Here is a 15,799-nt window from a genome sequence, read left to right as displayed (position 1 = left end):
AATAATAGTATCTTGTCCTATGTAGATAGGAGATGTGCTCAAAATCATGGGATTAAGAATGAAATGCTCACGTGTTTCATCATTTGGTGAATTATAACAATTAGAGTTTTCTTACAGAAACTACGGCAAGTAAATCAGAGCTATTAAAAGCTAGAGCAGATAAGAAATTCAGAGGGAACAAGGAGAAAGTGTTCCTTGTGGGGGAGAGGAGGGCTGTTTGCTTGTTTATTTATCTTTTCAATGAAAGCCAGTAAGTAAATCATCCTCATTGTCACTGTTTAACACCTAAGAACGTGAACCATTGAGACATCCAAGACTTGACTCTATACGTCCTGTGTCTCTGCAAATTCTGTGAACTAGACTTCAGTCCTGTTTTCCCTTTCAGATGTACCTATTCAGGTTAAGCAGAACCAATTTCAATGGCAGAGGGCTAACTCAGATGATTCAGGTAAGCACAACACACTCCGGGTGCACAGCAGATCAAGTACTGTACCCTGGGTTTCTAATAGCCTCTATCTTAAGTACATCTCTTAAGCTATGTCTTTCTTTGGATAGTTTTCATTATTTATTTATTTATTTTTTCCATTTCCCAGTTTTTCATAAGGCCCTCGGTGGAGAATGATACTTAAAAAAATTCTGAAAAATGGAAGTCTTTTTCATTCCAGTGTTACTGAGATATTTGACAGAAATCACTCTACAAACATTCAGCTTCCAGATCACTCTGCTTTTTTTGTAGGCCCCAAAATAGCATGTGTCAAAGCATTAGCTGAACCCCTCAGCTAGCATTTACTAGGAAGGGACCTCTGAAGGCCATGTAGCCCAACTCCCCTATAATGAACAGAGGCTACATCAGGTTGCCCAGGGCTTTATCCAGCCCTGCCTTGAAAGTCTCCAGATGGAGCATCAACCACAACACTAGGTAACCTGCTCCAGTGCCTCTACTCCCTCACTGTAAGAGATTTTTCTCTTATATCCAACCTAAATCTACCTTCTTTGAGGTCGAAGCCATTTCCCCTTGTTCTGTCATCACAGACCCTGCTAGAGAGTCTGTCCCCTTCTTTCCTGTAGCTCCCTTTTGGATGCTGACAGGCCGCTCTGGTTCTCCCATATCGCCTCCCTGCCTTCCAAGTGCATCAGCATCACTTCCAGAAGAATCTGTTCCATGATCTTCCCTGGCACAGGGGTGAGACTGATAGGTCCCAAGGTCATCTTCTTTGCCCTTTTTCAAAATGGGTATGATGTTACCTTTTTTCCAGTCACCTAAGACTTCACCTGATTGCCATGACTTTTCAAATATCACAGGGAGCAGCTTGGCAACTCCTTCAGCCAATTCCCTGTTTCTTCTTTAATCTATCTTTTAAATAAAAGCCTCACAAAATGTTTCTTCTTCTTGGCTCATCCATTTGCAGTTCAGATTCCTTCTAAGCCATTACCTTCTTTTTCTCCTGAGTTTCTCTGAACGTGGGTAGGTAATTCTGTACTTGTATTTGTAATCCTGTGGGTATGTATTCTGCAAACTCTACTGCCCTTAGCAGTCTATTGTCCTCTTCCACTCATGCCAAACTCAACCCAGCAGTGCAGGCAGAGGCTTTCACAAGGGGGAGGATTTTTCTCTATTCAGACACAGACAGCTAGGTTAAGGTCAGACTGCCTCCCATGGCTGCTTAAGCTAACCCAGTTGGCTTTGTTGGAAGCAGATCATGGAAGCCACATCTTATTCCTCCTCCAGTGCCTTAGATGTTTACAATCTGGAGGTCTCCAACCAGTCTGACTGTAAATTTCCCATTTTTCAGGTCACAAATGAAGCATCATTTTTCTTCATTTTCTATTAGCAAATCTGCCTTCCTCCAAAACTTAGGCACCAGGACAGAACTGGGAAAGAGTTGATGTTAGGTGTGATAGTGTCACTATCCCAAAGAGCTACTGAACACAATCCATTAAAATTTGTTAAGCCTCCTTAACAGTCTGCTTTCCAAACCATATGAAATAACCTTCGTAGCTTTTTCTGACTCTGACATGCCAAAGTATTTGATGATACAGCAATTCCTTAACATTAACCAGAATTCATGAACTGTACATAGGCAGAACCCTCAGCATGTCACAGCATGATTTCTGGTCAGCAACCAAACAAGAATATATAAAATTCTATTTTGCAGCTCTGGAAAGTATTTAAAAGAGCTAAAGACAAGGTAGAGTTTGCTCAAGGGAACAAGGCAGCTGAAAGTCTTCATATGAATAGCAATCAGAGAGTGCTAGTCAGCACAATTAAAGAATTATTGATTACACAATTGATTTAATTGTACTACTGCAGCTTCAAAGAGAATATCATACCTCCTATTGCCTAGGATATATAGCAAACACTAAGTAGAACAAAGTAAATTTTCTCCTGTGGAATTTTTTCCATTTCAACCAAAGACTTATCTGTCCTCTCTCATCATTAATTGTAAAAGTTAATGAAAAATAGAAGGTAATGTAGCTTATTCAAAGGGACAGATACAAAAAAGCACTGGCACAGTTGAAATGCCTCATGTCAGAAATATCTCTCCGCACCAGAAGGAGATATTTGCTCTGGCTGAGGGGAAACAGTGTTAAAAGCACCATCCTTCCAGAGAGATTTTTCTTTCTATAGATATACTGTGTACAGCTGGCAGCACATACAGCTGTTTACTCTGTAGTCTTAAATCTTTGGAAAAAGTCAGGGTGAATGAACTGCCTTGTTTTAGTCATAGGGACGTGAGTATTTTAGATTGGGCTGGCAGTTTATGACCTCTATCAATAAAACAACTGCAGCCACTGTACACTACCTCAATCCCATCCTCCTTTGAATTTCCTGCCAAAGATCAGAGGTGCCTCTACTTGTAGGAAGCAGCACAGAGTAGATAGAATAGAGTCCTTTAAACTATGCTCAAACAGTACAATGTTGAATCTCAGTAAATAAGAGACAAGAGCTAGACAATCTGGACTGATGCTTTTTCAGTTTATTTTTAGGTGACTGAAGTGCTCACTGACATTTCAGAACACGATGTGATGTACTTGTACGTACTCTAACCCCCATGCAATATTTCTGAGATCTGTTAGGGTCGAAACAGCAAACAAAAGGAGATATAAATTTACATACACATTTATTTCCCTTCATAACGTTAATATGTTAGCAAACATTTGCTGAGAAAACTTGTGATCAAGCACAATACATGTGTCCAAGGTATTGTGCTACATGCATTAATTAACATTAATATCTCTTTTCTGCTATCTGATATTCACATCAAGTACTTGCTGCAAATAGTATCCTTTATTTCAAATAAGATGCTATTCCTGTGGGAACAGCACTGACAAAACAGATTTTTTGGAACTAGCACAAATAGAATTTACGTCATTCTTGCTGAATTCTATGGAGACTATGAGAGCTTGAGGTCAGAACAGTGCCCTACGGACAGGACACATCATGTCAGACAGCAACTAGAAAACAAGGTTTAATCATTTTCTCCATTGGAGGGGAGGCTAGAATGGGAAGGGAGCCGGTCTCCTTACACTGTTGATTTTGAGAGAGAGGCTTAAGCTTGTACAGCTCCAGTAGTGGTTCCAATCTGAAGACATGATAGTAGTATTACAAGTATTACAGTTGCACTGATGTCCACAACTACGGTTGCACAACGTTCTGAGTATGCTATAAATTTTACACATATTTTCCATCTCATACATAAGAATTATTTCCAGAAGCCAACAATAACTGTAGATGAACACTTCAGTTTTTTTTAACCGAGAAGAAGGAAAGTAACCTAAACCACTTCGGTTGTTAAGATGCAGTGTCTAAGAAGCAACACAAATAATGGGGATATAAAATTACCTATCCAGATTAATTTGCATCTTTTGTGCAACCCTTTCCTTATTCATCTTTTCATTTGTTTTTCCCTGCTAACCTGCAGAGCCACCCACGCCCTCTGAGCATGTTTATTTTTCCTCCTGTCTCTGGATCCTGCCCACAGGAGGGTGAATGCATTCCAAATGACTTTGCTCTCATCCTTCATACTGGCAAATACTCTTACAGCTCCTCAGGATATATTAGCAGATCAGGGACACATATTCTTGGTGTCTTCCAGGACCCTAACCTGAAAGAAATAAAGTAATCCAGCTGGGGAAAAACTATGTTCAGTGCTGATTGGGGAACTGAATATCTTGGGGCAAATGCTCTGTTTTCCTCTTTAGAGTCTCCAGTGATGCAGAGTCCTGTATTTCAGGCTTTAAGTTGTGTTTGCTTAATATTGGCTACTGCTTCTAGTAAAGAAATGTATTTATTCCTGCATAGTTTATCTCGGGTGAAACATGCCGTTCCTCTCTTTATCCTTACTTATTCTGAAGCAGGCTAATATTTGAGCCAATAATTTAGAACAAGATTCAGCTAGTAAGTTTTGAAAGCATACACAAGAAGAACAGGTTTTGCTTTCAGCAGCATAGCACACTTCTTTCCTCAGATTACTGCTCTTCCCAGGCCAATCTCTTTATATGTATATACATTTTTTGGGGGGGGAGGACTGCATTTTCCTGACACTGACACCTGGAAATTAAAAGAACATGCACCAGAACGACATAGGAGAATATCTAACATGAAAATCTGTTTCCTTTATTTAGGTTTCAAAAGATTGCTTTCAGTACAGAAAGGAGTTCCCAGCCCCAGGCAGCAAAACTTGCCCCGGCCCGTAGTGCTTCCATCCAGGAGCCTGAACTACTTCTTCCTTCTCTACACTGAAGGACCAGATGCACTAGAAACCAGTTTTGAAGGGGTTTCATGATGCAAACATGTAGCAGATTGAAATCAGAATTTCATTTCACACGGAAAGCCACCAAATGGATGAAGTAAACCCATAGACCACAGCCAAGTCAATGGCGGACCTTTTACAATCCCATTCAAAACACTGCTCTACAGCTTACCATCATTTTCAGCTATCACGCAAGCTTTAAACGTAAGTGAAAAACTGGACAAAGACAAAATGTTGTTCTAAAAATAATATCTACCTTTAGCTGAGAGAATGTAAAAATACCTTTTCCCCTGGGGTCACAGAGATTCGCCATATGCAGTGCGTGTAGGAAGGATAACCGTTTGGAAATCCTGGAGAAGAAAAGTTGCCTGTAGATTCCTGCAGTGTTTCTCCACAGGCTGAAAGAATCAAAATACAGTAAAAATATGAAATTGAATGTGCCTAAGAGAGAAAAATGTGTCCTTCCAGTATCTATTTAGAACCCATTTAACTCACTGCAGATGCAGAATGGAAAACAGACTAGTTATTTTATGATTTATTCAAAACAGAGATTTTAAGTCAATCTGACGTTCATTCCATCTTACACAGGATGTTTTTATTCCATGAACTGCTTCACTTGTGTACTGTCTGCTGACTTAGCCAAAATTAGAGCAGTCTTAAAAATGTCACTGCTGCCAGTCAACTGCAAAATTATACGTGTAACTTTATTTTGCAGGAAAAAAAAGTTAGCCCCACCCTCAGGCACATCCTTTATGAGCTAAAACAAAACCACAACAAAAACTGGCACAGCATGATTGGCACCACATTGCAATTTCATCAGTGGCTTCATTTATTTCAGTACTTCGCCCACATGAGAGACTGCTCTTACCTAAAATCGCACAATTACATTGGCATAGAAAACTTAAATCTTACATTCAACAGAATCTCTTGCAACAATGATTTGCAGAGGTGAGGGTAGTAAAGCAAAGCAAATGTAAAGACCAAAAGATTTTGTATTCCTTCTTTTTGAAGCTTTTAGCACTCATATCTCACCTGTCAATCATGCTACAATCTGCTGGCTGACTGATCAGTAATTCCCCTTCACTCTAAAACACATCATTAGAAGCTCCTGCTCTTCTCTCCCATTAAAACTGATTCTGGTGGGATGTCACACCTCAGTCAGTCATCTTTTTGACCATCAATCAAGTTGTTTCACCTGCTGATCTGCAGGTGTGATATAAGGCATGTGAACTGGAGAGTATTATCCCATGACTGACAGCGTAATCAGATCTTCAGTGCTTTCAAATGACAGCACTACCACTGCCAGCAGGTGAACCAATGTGTCATCAAAATCTCAATGAATTATAAATGATCTGGAAAATCTTTAAATAAAAGGGGACAAAAGATTGTTTATGACAAAGAGACAATGCAGCTGTAAGGGCTGTCGTGTTAAAATGCTTCTAAGATGTAATCTGACAACGACACCGTAATATCAGGCATAAGCTACATTCAAGGCATTAAATATGCTCTCTGACACTGAAATGGTTATTGTGAGGAAAGAAAAAGATTGGCACAGCCTCCCAAAAATTTAATAGCCGAAGTTACTGTCACCATGTCCTTCAGAAATGAAACGGACAAAAAAAAAAAGTTTCTTCCTCTCATTAAAAAAAAAAAAAAAAAAAAAGGTTTTTTCTCTTTTTTTCTCTTCAAAATTGCAGGCATCCAAAGGAAATGACATATATACAAAAGGTATTCAGTGCTAAATAATTATTTCTATATAGAATCTTCCCAGTGAAAATGCTATACCCATAATTAACCGCAATTTATTTTTCACATGGCAATTAATGAAAACTTGAATAAATTACAGAGTGCTGTACTGGGTTCCCTGAGACCTACTGAGCTGTATCATAGCTTACAATGAATATGTAAAGCACCTAAGAGAAGGCCAAGAGTAAAACAGCTATAACTGAGCAGAGGAAAGCAGAACCCAAAGAGACAAAGCGAGTCCAAATGCTCTGCTCACTGCACAAAGAACCTTCTCTCATTCTTTCCCCACTCCATGCATGGCTCCAGGGAGGCTATGCTGCATCAAGGTACTCTCAGAAGGAAGGCAGTCAGATTAAATGCAGCCCTGCAGTTAGTTAAAAGACAGAAGGAAGAATCATAGGATTCCCTGAGTTGGAAGGGACCCATAGGGATCATCGAGTCCAACTCCTGGCTCTACACAAGACCACTTAAAAATCAGATCATATCTGAAGATCCTGGCATAACTAGCCCTTATCTTACAGTCCTTAAGTTACTCATTTTATAAAGAGAAAAATACCTTTGAAACCAGTTCAGAATTCCTCTCACTCGCACAGACAGGATTATTTTTGCTGTGTTCCATACAGAGAACTTGTATACAGACACAAAACTGTAGCTGCCATTGAAGGCTTTCCTTTTGTAAGAACTGAAGAATAAAGCTATATAGCATCAAGCTAGCTCACTCAGTGATTTAATATCCATATTAAATGCCTGGGAGCTCTCTATTAAATCAAAATTTTCAGAAAATTTCTAAACATAAGGCAAATGTAACAAAAAAATTGATATGATACCTTCTACTAAGAATCAACACAAGCAGAATTTATAAAATAAGGTTGGACTTTATGTATTTCACAGTATTTACCATTTAATTAACTCCTGGTTACTCAAGGGATATGTGATAAGAACAGCTCATACTAATCAATAGCTGAATTAATTATCTGTGGGATCAGAGTACCAGGCTGGCTTCCAGAGCTGTTGTTGATAAGTTGATATTTGGGTGCTTCTTGCTTAAAAGCACATTTCTCTGCAATGGGTTCATGATTATTAAAACAGTTAAAATCTCATCGTTAAATAATGTAAGGTTTATCTCTGCAACTGGGCTGTACAACTACATTATTTGTGATTAAGTTTATTAAATAGTATATCCTAGGTATTTTAGTGAGCTACAATCCATTAGCAATGGACTCAGGTTAAGGTTAGGTAAAATTTCTTTACACCAAGAGTGGTGGTGCAGTGGCACAGGCTGCCCAGGAAGGTGGTGGGGTCAGTGTTCCTGGAGGTGTTCAAGAAATGGGTAGATGTGGCACTGAGTGACATGGTTGGAGGACATGGTGGGGGTGGGCTGGGGTTGGACTGGATGATCTTAGTGGTCTTTTCCAACCTTAATGATTCTGTGATTTTGTAGTTCCTCATTAAGAAAGGAAGGCAGCGGTAGTAAGAGAGTAATGGCCATTTGTTTAATCTTCCTCAGATCTAGTTTTAGCATGTTTCATGTAAAAGAAACTGATTGCATTTTCAACTTTTGCTAGTTCAGATCACTTAGAGAAATGGCACTTTGACTATCCCCCCCATACACACTCCAACCAAAAGCCAATCTACAGCTTGAGAAGCCTCGTCTTTTGATGGGTCTTCCTGTGGTAATGGAAGGGAAAATATTTTTCTCCTCTCTGTAAAGACTAGGAGTAGATGCAGACACCAGGATTATATTACAGAATGTGATTTCCACTACTGAAGCCTGCCAGTGTTTAACTATGCAGCCAGTACACCACCACTCTCATCTGGCCAATACATGTAGCATCGTAAGAAGAACGTAAAAACAAATCAAACCTGCTGTTCATAGACCACTGAGTCTTGGCACTTGCTCAGCTCATGAAAGACAGCTTCACTGACCTCAAATCCATTTCTCAGTCACTAAGTCCTTTTCTGACAAATGACCCTGACTATCCTGCCTAGTTAAAGCTATTGAAGAGGCTCAGCTGCCTCACTACTGAGCTGATCAGCTTTTTTCTCCAGCATCCCCAAGCTCAGCTTTATGTTCATGGGCTCCAGAAAATGCAGCATGCTTCCCCAGCCAAAAGCTACTTGTAGGAGCACGTGGATCTCCAAATGAAACATGCACAACACTGCAACATTTTTCATCAAAGAAGCCTGTATCTCTGGAAAACCCTGATTTGACTCACTATTTTCTGTGTTTTCACGGTATTACATTTAAAGTAAAAAAACTGAACGCGTGAAAAAAAAATGCAGTTATTATTTATGTCTGAAATATTCACTGCTGTGGTATCATAGGCAGACACAATGATTAACATATTTTGTCTGAAACAGGAGATACAGCACATCTCCAAAAACAATGTCATGGATGTTACTGCTATAAATTGTAAATCATGTATGTTTCACAGAATCAAAAGCATAGTGTCTGAACTATCAGCCTTGCTATCTGCTGAAACATTTATTAGATCACAAATACCACTGAACCTTCAGAGTTGCTTTCCTTACTGTCTTCTTGGTGATGGTTTTTAACTTTGTGTCGTGTGTTATTCAGTAACTAAAAAAAATAAATTGAAAAAATGTGATGTTAGAGAGTATACCGTGTAAAATCTGTATCAAAACCTTCAGCCTTTTTCTCCCTTCCTCTCTTAAAATTCTCTTTTACAAGCTGGCTCAGCAAAGTAAGGCTAGAAAACTAATGTGTTTTATCCCAAAGTTTGCCAAAGTGTAGCACAGAAAAGGAGCCTGATCCCACAACCACTCATCATTTTTGTTATCCCTCTGAAACGCGTTCACCAGTACTGCAAATTTTACAGTGTGCACTACTGCTGAGCAACAATGTTTTTACAACAACACGAAACTGACTTTCAACAAGACTGTGCAAACTTCAAAAGAAATGACAGTTCATTATCATACGTGTTTGTGAATAATATGAAAAGCACTTTTTTTTTTTCTGAGTAACTGTTACAACTTCAGCTCAAAAAGCACATTCTATCTTTGCACGTTCAAGTTATTAGAGTATCATCTATGCACTCAACTGTCAAGGTGATTTTTGAGGGTTTTCTTTTTCTATCTTTCTAACTTTTAATCAGAGGGATATAAGACACTAGCTATATTCACAGAGATCTAGATTCCATGTGCTATTTTTGCCTTCAGAACTTATCTTTTATCAAATATAACTTTTTCTCTGTGTTTACAAAATAACTGCTCTCCATGTACTCTTATTAGGAATAATGCTACCTGTGAGAATACTTTTATTCAAGTACAGTCTGTATCAAAAGAACAAAACAAAACTTAATCCAAAAGGGATAACTGCTGAAGAAAATGTGTTAGTTTATCCTCTGGTAGAGCCAGAAACACTGTGCATGTTCTCTGCATATAGACAGTTATAATTTGATGTACTTGTAGCACAAACTAAAAGCATCTTTCAGCAATACAATGTGTATCAGAAGCCCCAGATCTTCAGTAGATCGTGCTGATGCTGATATAAATCTAAAGCAGCTCCCTCACTTCAGTCTTGATCCCTCCTTATAGTCCTTCTACATTGATCAGGTGCTAAAAAGTAGCCATATATCTGACTTAAACAAGTTACTGAGACTTCATTAACCCCCATGAGGAAAAGGAAAGTTGCAAAACCTGTTTCAAGATGGTTTACAACTTAGATATCCTGGCTTGTAGTAACTTCTGAAATTTTGAGAAAACTACACTGAGTTCAGAGTTGACTGCAACCATTTAAATGTGCTCATTCTGCCTCCACTCAAATTCAAAAGAAACATGACCCCAGACCTGACATATACTAAAAGCAACTCTTCTACCTAATTGTACAGTTGAAGCTTTACACTGCAAATACATAACCAGAAGTACCATGAAGCATTGTTTCTTTTCCAATCAAGGAAAACATACTGAAATGGAACGAAACTAAATGTTGTTTCACGTAGTTTAATCTGTCCATAAGTGCTTTGCATTTGAGAGACATTACCTAAAAGATTTTTCATGATTCAGCTCTTCTACTGCCTACGTCAGTTGCCAACGTGGAAACAGACTAATAAAGCAACTGACTCAAAGATATTATCATTCCTCTTGAAAAAAAAAAAAAAAAATGAAGTCAAACAATTGCTAGTACGTGTTTTTTGTTTGTTTGTGGTGCAATACCTGGACATCTATACAGCTTTCTTGCCTGTGCAATATCTCCTTTACTTAGACGGGTACGCTGGCCAATGGCAGGTCGTATACCATTATCATCACGGGAAGGGAGAATGGTATCCAGAAACATGCCCCTAAAAAAAATAAAAATAAAAAATAGACCCCAAAAACCCTATCAGGTTTCTGTCATAAAACTTGCAGAGTTTGATGCATGAATTATGCTATTATGTAAACCTAAAATTTACATTCGGCGTAAGTAAGAGGGTAAAATGCAGAACTTTAAATAGAGAAAACAAGTCAGAAAAATTCATTGGGCTGACAAACCTTGAGCAAAGTTATCAAAAAAGAATCTTTCTTCAGTGAAAGCGTTAGTTTTTCTGCTAGACAACAGAATGGAAAACTCTTTCTATTATTTTGATTACACAGGGAAAAACGCACTACAGCTCAGCTCATTATATTGAAAAAAATAATGGTAAAATTAAATAAAAATACGTAAGTTGGTCCCTGTCAGAAAATTCTTAATCACAAAGTTCCTATTCCTAATGAAGTTTTTAAAGCCTTAATGTTGGACTTGCATGTGTAAGAGCAAGCAAAGTCAGTCCTGTCTGCCAATGCAATAAGAAGTCAGCCAGTAATCTGAAGCTATTCCTGGTTTTATTGGATTCTTTTTTTTAAATTAACCATTTTTCTGTCAGGTGTTATAACAGATCTCACTCTGCTCCATTAAAATATAAGTGATGCTATTAAATATAAGTGCTTGCTTGCCACATTTCGCTTGCTCTACAACAATACATGTCTCCCTACCATAAGTGATTTCCATAACATTTACCTTAAATGACTAGGAGTAATAGAGAAGCACATTTGTTCCAAATGTGTACTTTTACTCAAAATATCCCCAATTTTAAATATGAATCAAAATATTCTGGTAGTCTAAAGTCAATTTTAGAGAAGAAAATACAAGGATGTTCTGTTATCATGTTATAGGATTTGAAAATCCATAATTCCAATAAAATGGAATTTAATAGATGAATATGTTCTTGTATTCTCTTGTTCTTTAATTTTTGGATACTATCTTTTGTCCTTGCAGGGCTTGTACAGAAAAGTAAAATTGTTGTTTTTACATGTGGATTAAGTAGGTCCAAAAAACGAATCCATAGCAAGGATCTTTGTAGTTATGAATGCTTTTTATTAAAATAGATCACTTTTTAAATGATAATAAATGAACAACTTTGAGTATCGGGGTACATAGTGCTCTCTTAACCCAGTCAGATTTCTTGTGGCATCACTAAAGATTTTGGAAAAAGAAAAAAAAAAAAAAATCAGCTTAGGACATTAAATTATGCTGAACTCTAAAATAAAGTATTTATGGTATTATTCAGTTTCTAGTAATAAGGGACGTTACTAATTTAAAAAAATGTTATCTTTGAATCATAATTGTATCTTTCACTGATTTTTGGTACAATCTGAAACAGATGCCATTACTATTTTGGAAAATGTGAAAACGATCCTCTCAGATGTCTCAGCACTATTCTGATATGTACTTTATAAAAAGAACAACTGGTAACAGTTTTAATAAAGCATTAACAGTATTATCGTGTGCAACCAGAACTTCACGAAGTTTTGCAATTTCTCCTACTTATCCAGAGTAGAGTTGGCAATATTTCACACTGGGCATGACTCATGCTTTCAAGATAAATTACTGCAAATCGATTACATGACCTCAGGGTTTGGAAGGTTATTTTTAAACAGCATGACTTAACAACCTATTGCACCTTGGGGCAGGGCATGCCTACTCATGGTACTATCAGTTTTTGCCAGCTTGGAAAGTGGTGAGATCAGAGCCCAGAATTCAAATTATCTTACGTTGTCATTGCCCTAAGACTCTGGAGGGTTCCAACTTGTTAAATTTCTCTATTTTATATGGCTTTTTACAGCTTAAGGTAATTCATCTGTAACTGGATTAAGCAATATGACTAACATCTACCTCATGTGACTCAATTTCCTTGCTCTTCCTGGCTGAAGAATGTATATGCTGAACACATTTTGGTGAGGTTTTTGGTGGTCTTCAGTTTATTTCTGAATCTCAGTTTGTCTAGGGATCATTTATTTAATACCAAACAAAACTGTATTTGCTTTATGTGACATGCCATCAGGTCCTTGCATAGGTTTTCTTTCAGAGTTTTTCTTAAATCTACATTACTCTAGTTAATTTCAGAGAAGTAGAAAGTTGGACTGCAACTTGATATGAAATATGACAGGAAATCAGGTGAGACTCCTGCTCTACTTTTTTCTAGCCTAGGAGAACAGCTTGCTGTACAGCTTCTCAAATCCATTCAGTGTTTCAGAGCAAGCCCATGAAGTTTGGAGTGCGCTTGTCAGCAAGAGGAGGAAAAAAGCAGAACATCTTTCTATAAAGTTTTGATGACAGTACCGATCTGTACAAACAATACAGGAGGGACTGCAGCCTGTGCTGTAAATGGTTGGCTACAGCCCTTCGCAAAGGTTGTGGTTTGCATGGTAGATTTCCTACTACCATAACATGTTCTAGTTGCATAACCCACAGTTATTCAGAAGTCATGCATCAGAGGACATTTCTCTCCAAGAGAGCAGATCATGTTATACTTAAAACACTTAACCATTTCAATCATTTGGTTATTCTAAATACAAACATGCATGGAATATGAAGTTTTACCAAAAGAAGACGAGCACTATGAAATGATGTTTCTAGATTATCTTGTCTTAAAATCTAAAGAACCGAAACAAGACTAGTAGGTTGCTTTGGAACTGAGCAGAAATGTGTTCAAAAATATCATTTAATTATTCTGACTTAAACAAGCTGTGTTTTTACTGCTGTAAGTATACTGCGCTACAAAGAATATTTTAAATGATTATGAAATAATTTTAAATAAACAAATAAATTTACATTTTTTAGCATTCACAGAGAGGAATAGAATTAAAAGTCAAAAGGTATAACCTGAGACTCCAACCTTGAGAAGGTGTTCCTGGCATAGTGCATGATGCTGTCAAAGTCATATGGCTCCCCAAGGGAATTCACCTCTCCAGGCTCCATCTTCAAGAAGTTGTATTCCTGACCTAAGGATGATTGATAATTATTCTCTTTAATATCTCTTTTTGAGAAGGAAAAATAAAAACATCAAGGATCCCAACTTGATCACTAGCTGACATTCATAAATCTCAGTCATTGTTTGGAAGTAACTGTGCTTTTATTAACCAAGACAGCAGACATCTCTGAAATCTCTGATATTTAGAAAGACTGTTCTCATTCACATAAACCATGAAGTCTCCAAACATTATGCTATAATTCACGTAGAATCTGGAAAATTTGCTGGACTGTTTCTTAATTTCAGCTGATGAAATATTATTATAATAATAATTGCTGCTTTAACAGCAAGAACTTTTGAAGAATCCTCTTTATTTTAGATTCTCTGGACTGATACTAAAGTGACTTTACTCCAGTGCAGGCTGAGCACCTGTGTACTGCAAATACAAACAAGTCACTTTTTCAGGAGTTCAGCTTTTGCAATTTAAATTGCAAGTAGAACAAAATAATAATATTTCACTCATAATTCCAGATCCAGAATTCTTTGACTTAATCATTCGTACAGGGACACAAAGCACTCCTTACTCCAATTCATATTCATATTGGAGTCTTGCAAAACTAACAAATGAAAAAACAACTGCAGTAGGATTAATGTTATTAACCAACTTCATCTGTGTAGTATAACAGAAAACAAATACTTTGGTGGTCATGATCTGATTTAGTGAAACTCAAGCTCAACAAGTGAGCCTCAAATGACAGCACAAGAAGTGTTTTCAGTCAGAAGCTAGAGGGACAACTGAAAGGGGAAAGCAGGAGGCAGACGATGGTACTATGATCTACTTTCCCCATCAGAGAAAAAACCTAACAGATGAGCACTCGAACAGCATCTATGCAAGTTGATGGGTAAGAGGGTAGATGGAAAACTTGGATGTGGGAACTGGACTTTAGGACTTCAGAGACTCTTGGAAGTGCGAATTAGCTGCCAGACTTCCTCCAGCTGTTTTTGAGGTGGAAAATCATAGAATGGCTTAGGTTTGAAGACACCTTCAAAGATCTAATCCCTTCCACTCTCACTGTTGTGGGTGGGATTCTCACAAGATTTACTGCACCCCAAAACTATTTTGTTTTAAAACATTTTCTTTAGGGATAGACAATCTAAGCTACCCATTGGACACTTTCTAATTCCATCCCTTCTCAAACCCTGCAGATAATGGTCAAAAAGCTCAAAATCAGCATTTCACAAAGACCAGCTGTACGTATGAACAAAGCAAATGGAGCATGCCTAGTTTTCTTCCAACACAGATAACAGAGTTTCAGATTTGAATATCATGGGAACATGGTCACAGATTCAAAGCGTTCAGCTTCCCTTCCAAATCTCAACCTGCTAGGCAGCTAAACAGGTATCAGCATGTCTCTAATAATCATTCAGTATGACTGTAAAAAGCCTTTCTCAACCACAGAAAAATAGGACTTTAAAGGGCTTTAATTGTAATAGTTTCCTTCAAACCTTCTGAGTATGATTGCTATTTCTCTCCTTCTAGCCAATGGTACTTCATGGCTTGCTATTTGGCCAGATCTTTAGAAAAGATTATATTTTAGTTGCAGTACTTTATTTGTGAATCCTCTTGAGATTGGTCAAGCTAAGAGGAAAAACAAATGCTTATTGTGGCTGAGCATTCAGTTCTAAAAAACTCAAGCAAATGAAGGAAACAGCAAAAAATGAACAGTTCTTTTATCCCCCAAAAACATTTATTAGAACATCTCACCTGGTTGGATGTTTTCTCTAATGATGGTGACGTGGTCATCTCGGTCTGGTCGTGTATGTTCATGCCAAAAACCTATCACATGACCCAGTTCATGGACAACTATGCCAAATTTATCACAGTTCTTGCCAATAGATATAGCTTGAGGACCATTTCCCCTTCGACCCACATAAGAACAGCACCTGCAATTAAAACACAAATACAGATGAATGTTCTCATGTTCTTATTTAGGAAATTCAGTTAAAATCTGAGAAAATGCCTTTAAAAAAAAAAAAAACAGCAGAACTACACACTGTGAAGTTTGTGAA

The 15,799-nt window shown here is 37.7% G+C and overlaps 1 protein-coding gene across 4 annotated transcripts in view; it reads right to left on the bottom strand.

Moving 5' to 3' along the window:
- TLL1 (tolloid like 1) overlaps window positions 1–15,799 on the bottom strand; it is a 132,883-nt gene that overhangs the window by 40,942 nt on the left and 76,142 nt on the right. For 3 of the 4 annotated variants that reach the window (XM_090138484.1, XM_090138486.1, XM_090138485.1), the window contains 4 exons: window positions 15,495–15,673; window positions 13,655–13,760; window positions 10,677–10,801; window positions 5,037–5,152 (listed from right to left, as the gene is read on the bottom strand). In XM_090138484.1, the coding sequence (XP_089994610.1) occupies window positions 5,037–5,152; window positions 10,677–10,801; window positions 13,655–13,760; window positions 15,495–15,673 (526 nt within the window). Of the gene's footprint in view, window positions 1–5,036; window positions 5,153–10,676; window positions 10,802–13,641; window positions 13,761–15,494; window positions 15,674–15,799 lie in introns of those variants that run through there. The other variant, XM_090138487.1, reaches the window with a different exon arrangement.

The sequence above is a fragment of the Phasianus colchicus genome, chromosome 4, assembly GCF_987193195.1.
Source record: "Phasianus colchicus chromosome 4, bPhaCol1.hap1.1, whole genome shotgun sequence".
Taxonomy (NCBI): Eukaryota; Metazoa; Chordata; class Aves; order Galliformes; family Phasianidae; genus Phasianus; species Phasianus colchicus.
This window is presented reverse-complemented; position numbering and strand designations above follow the sequence as displayed.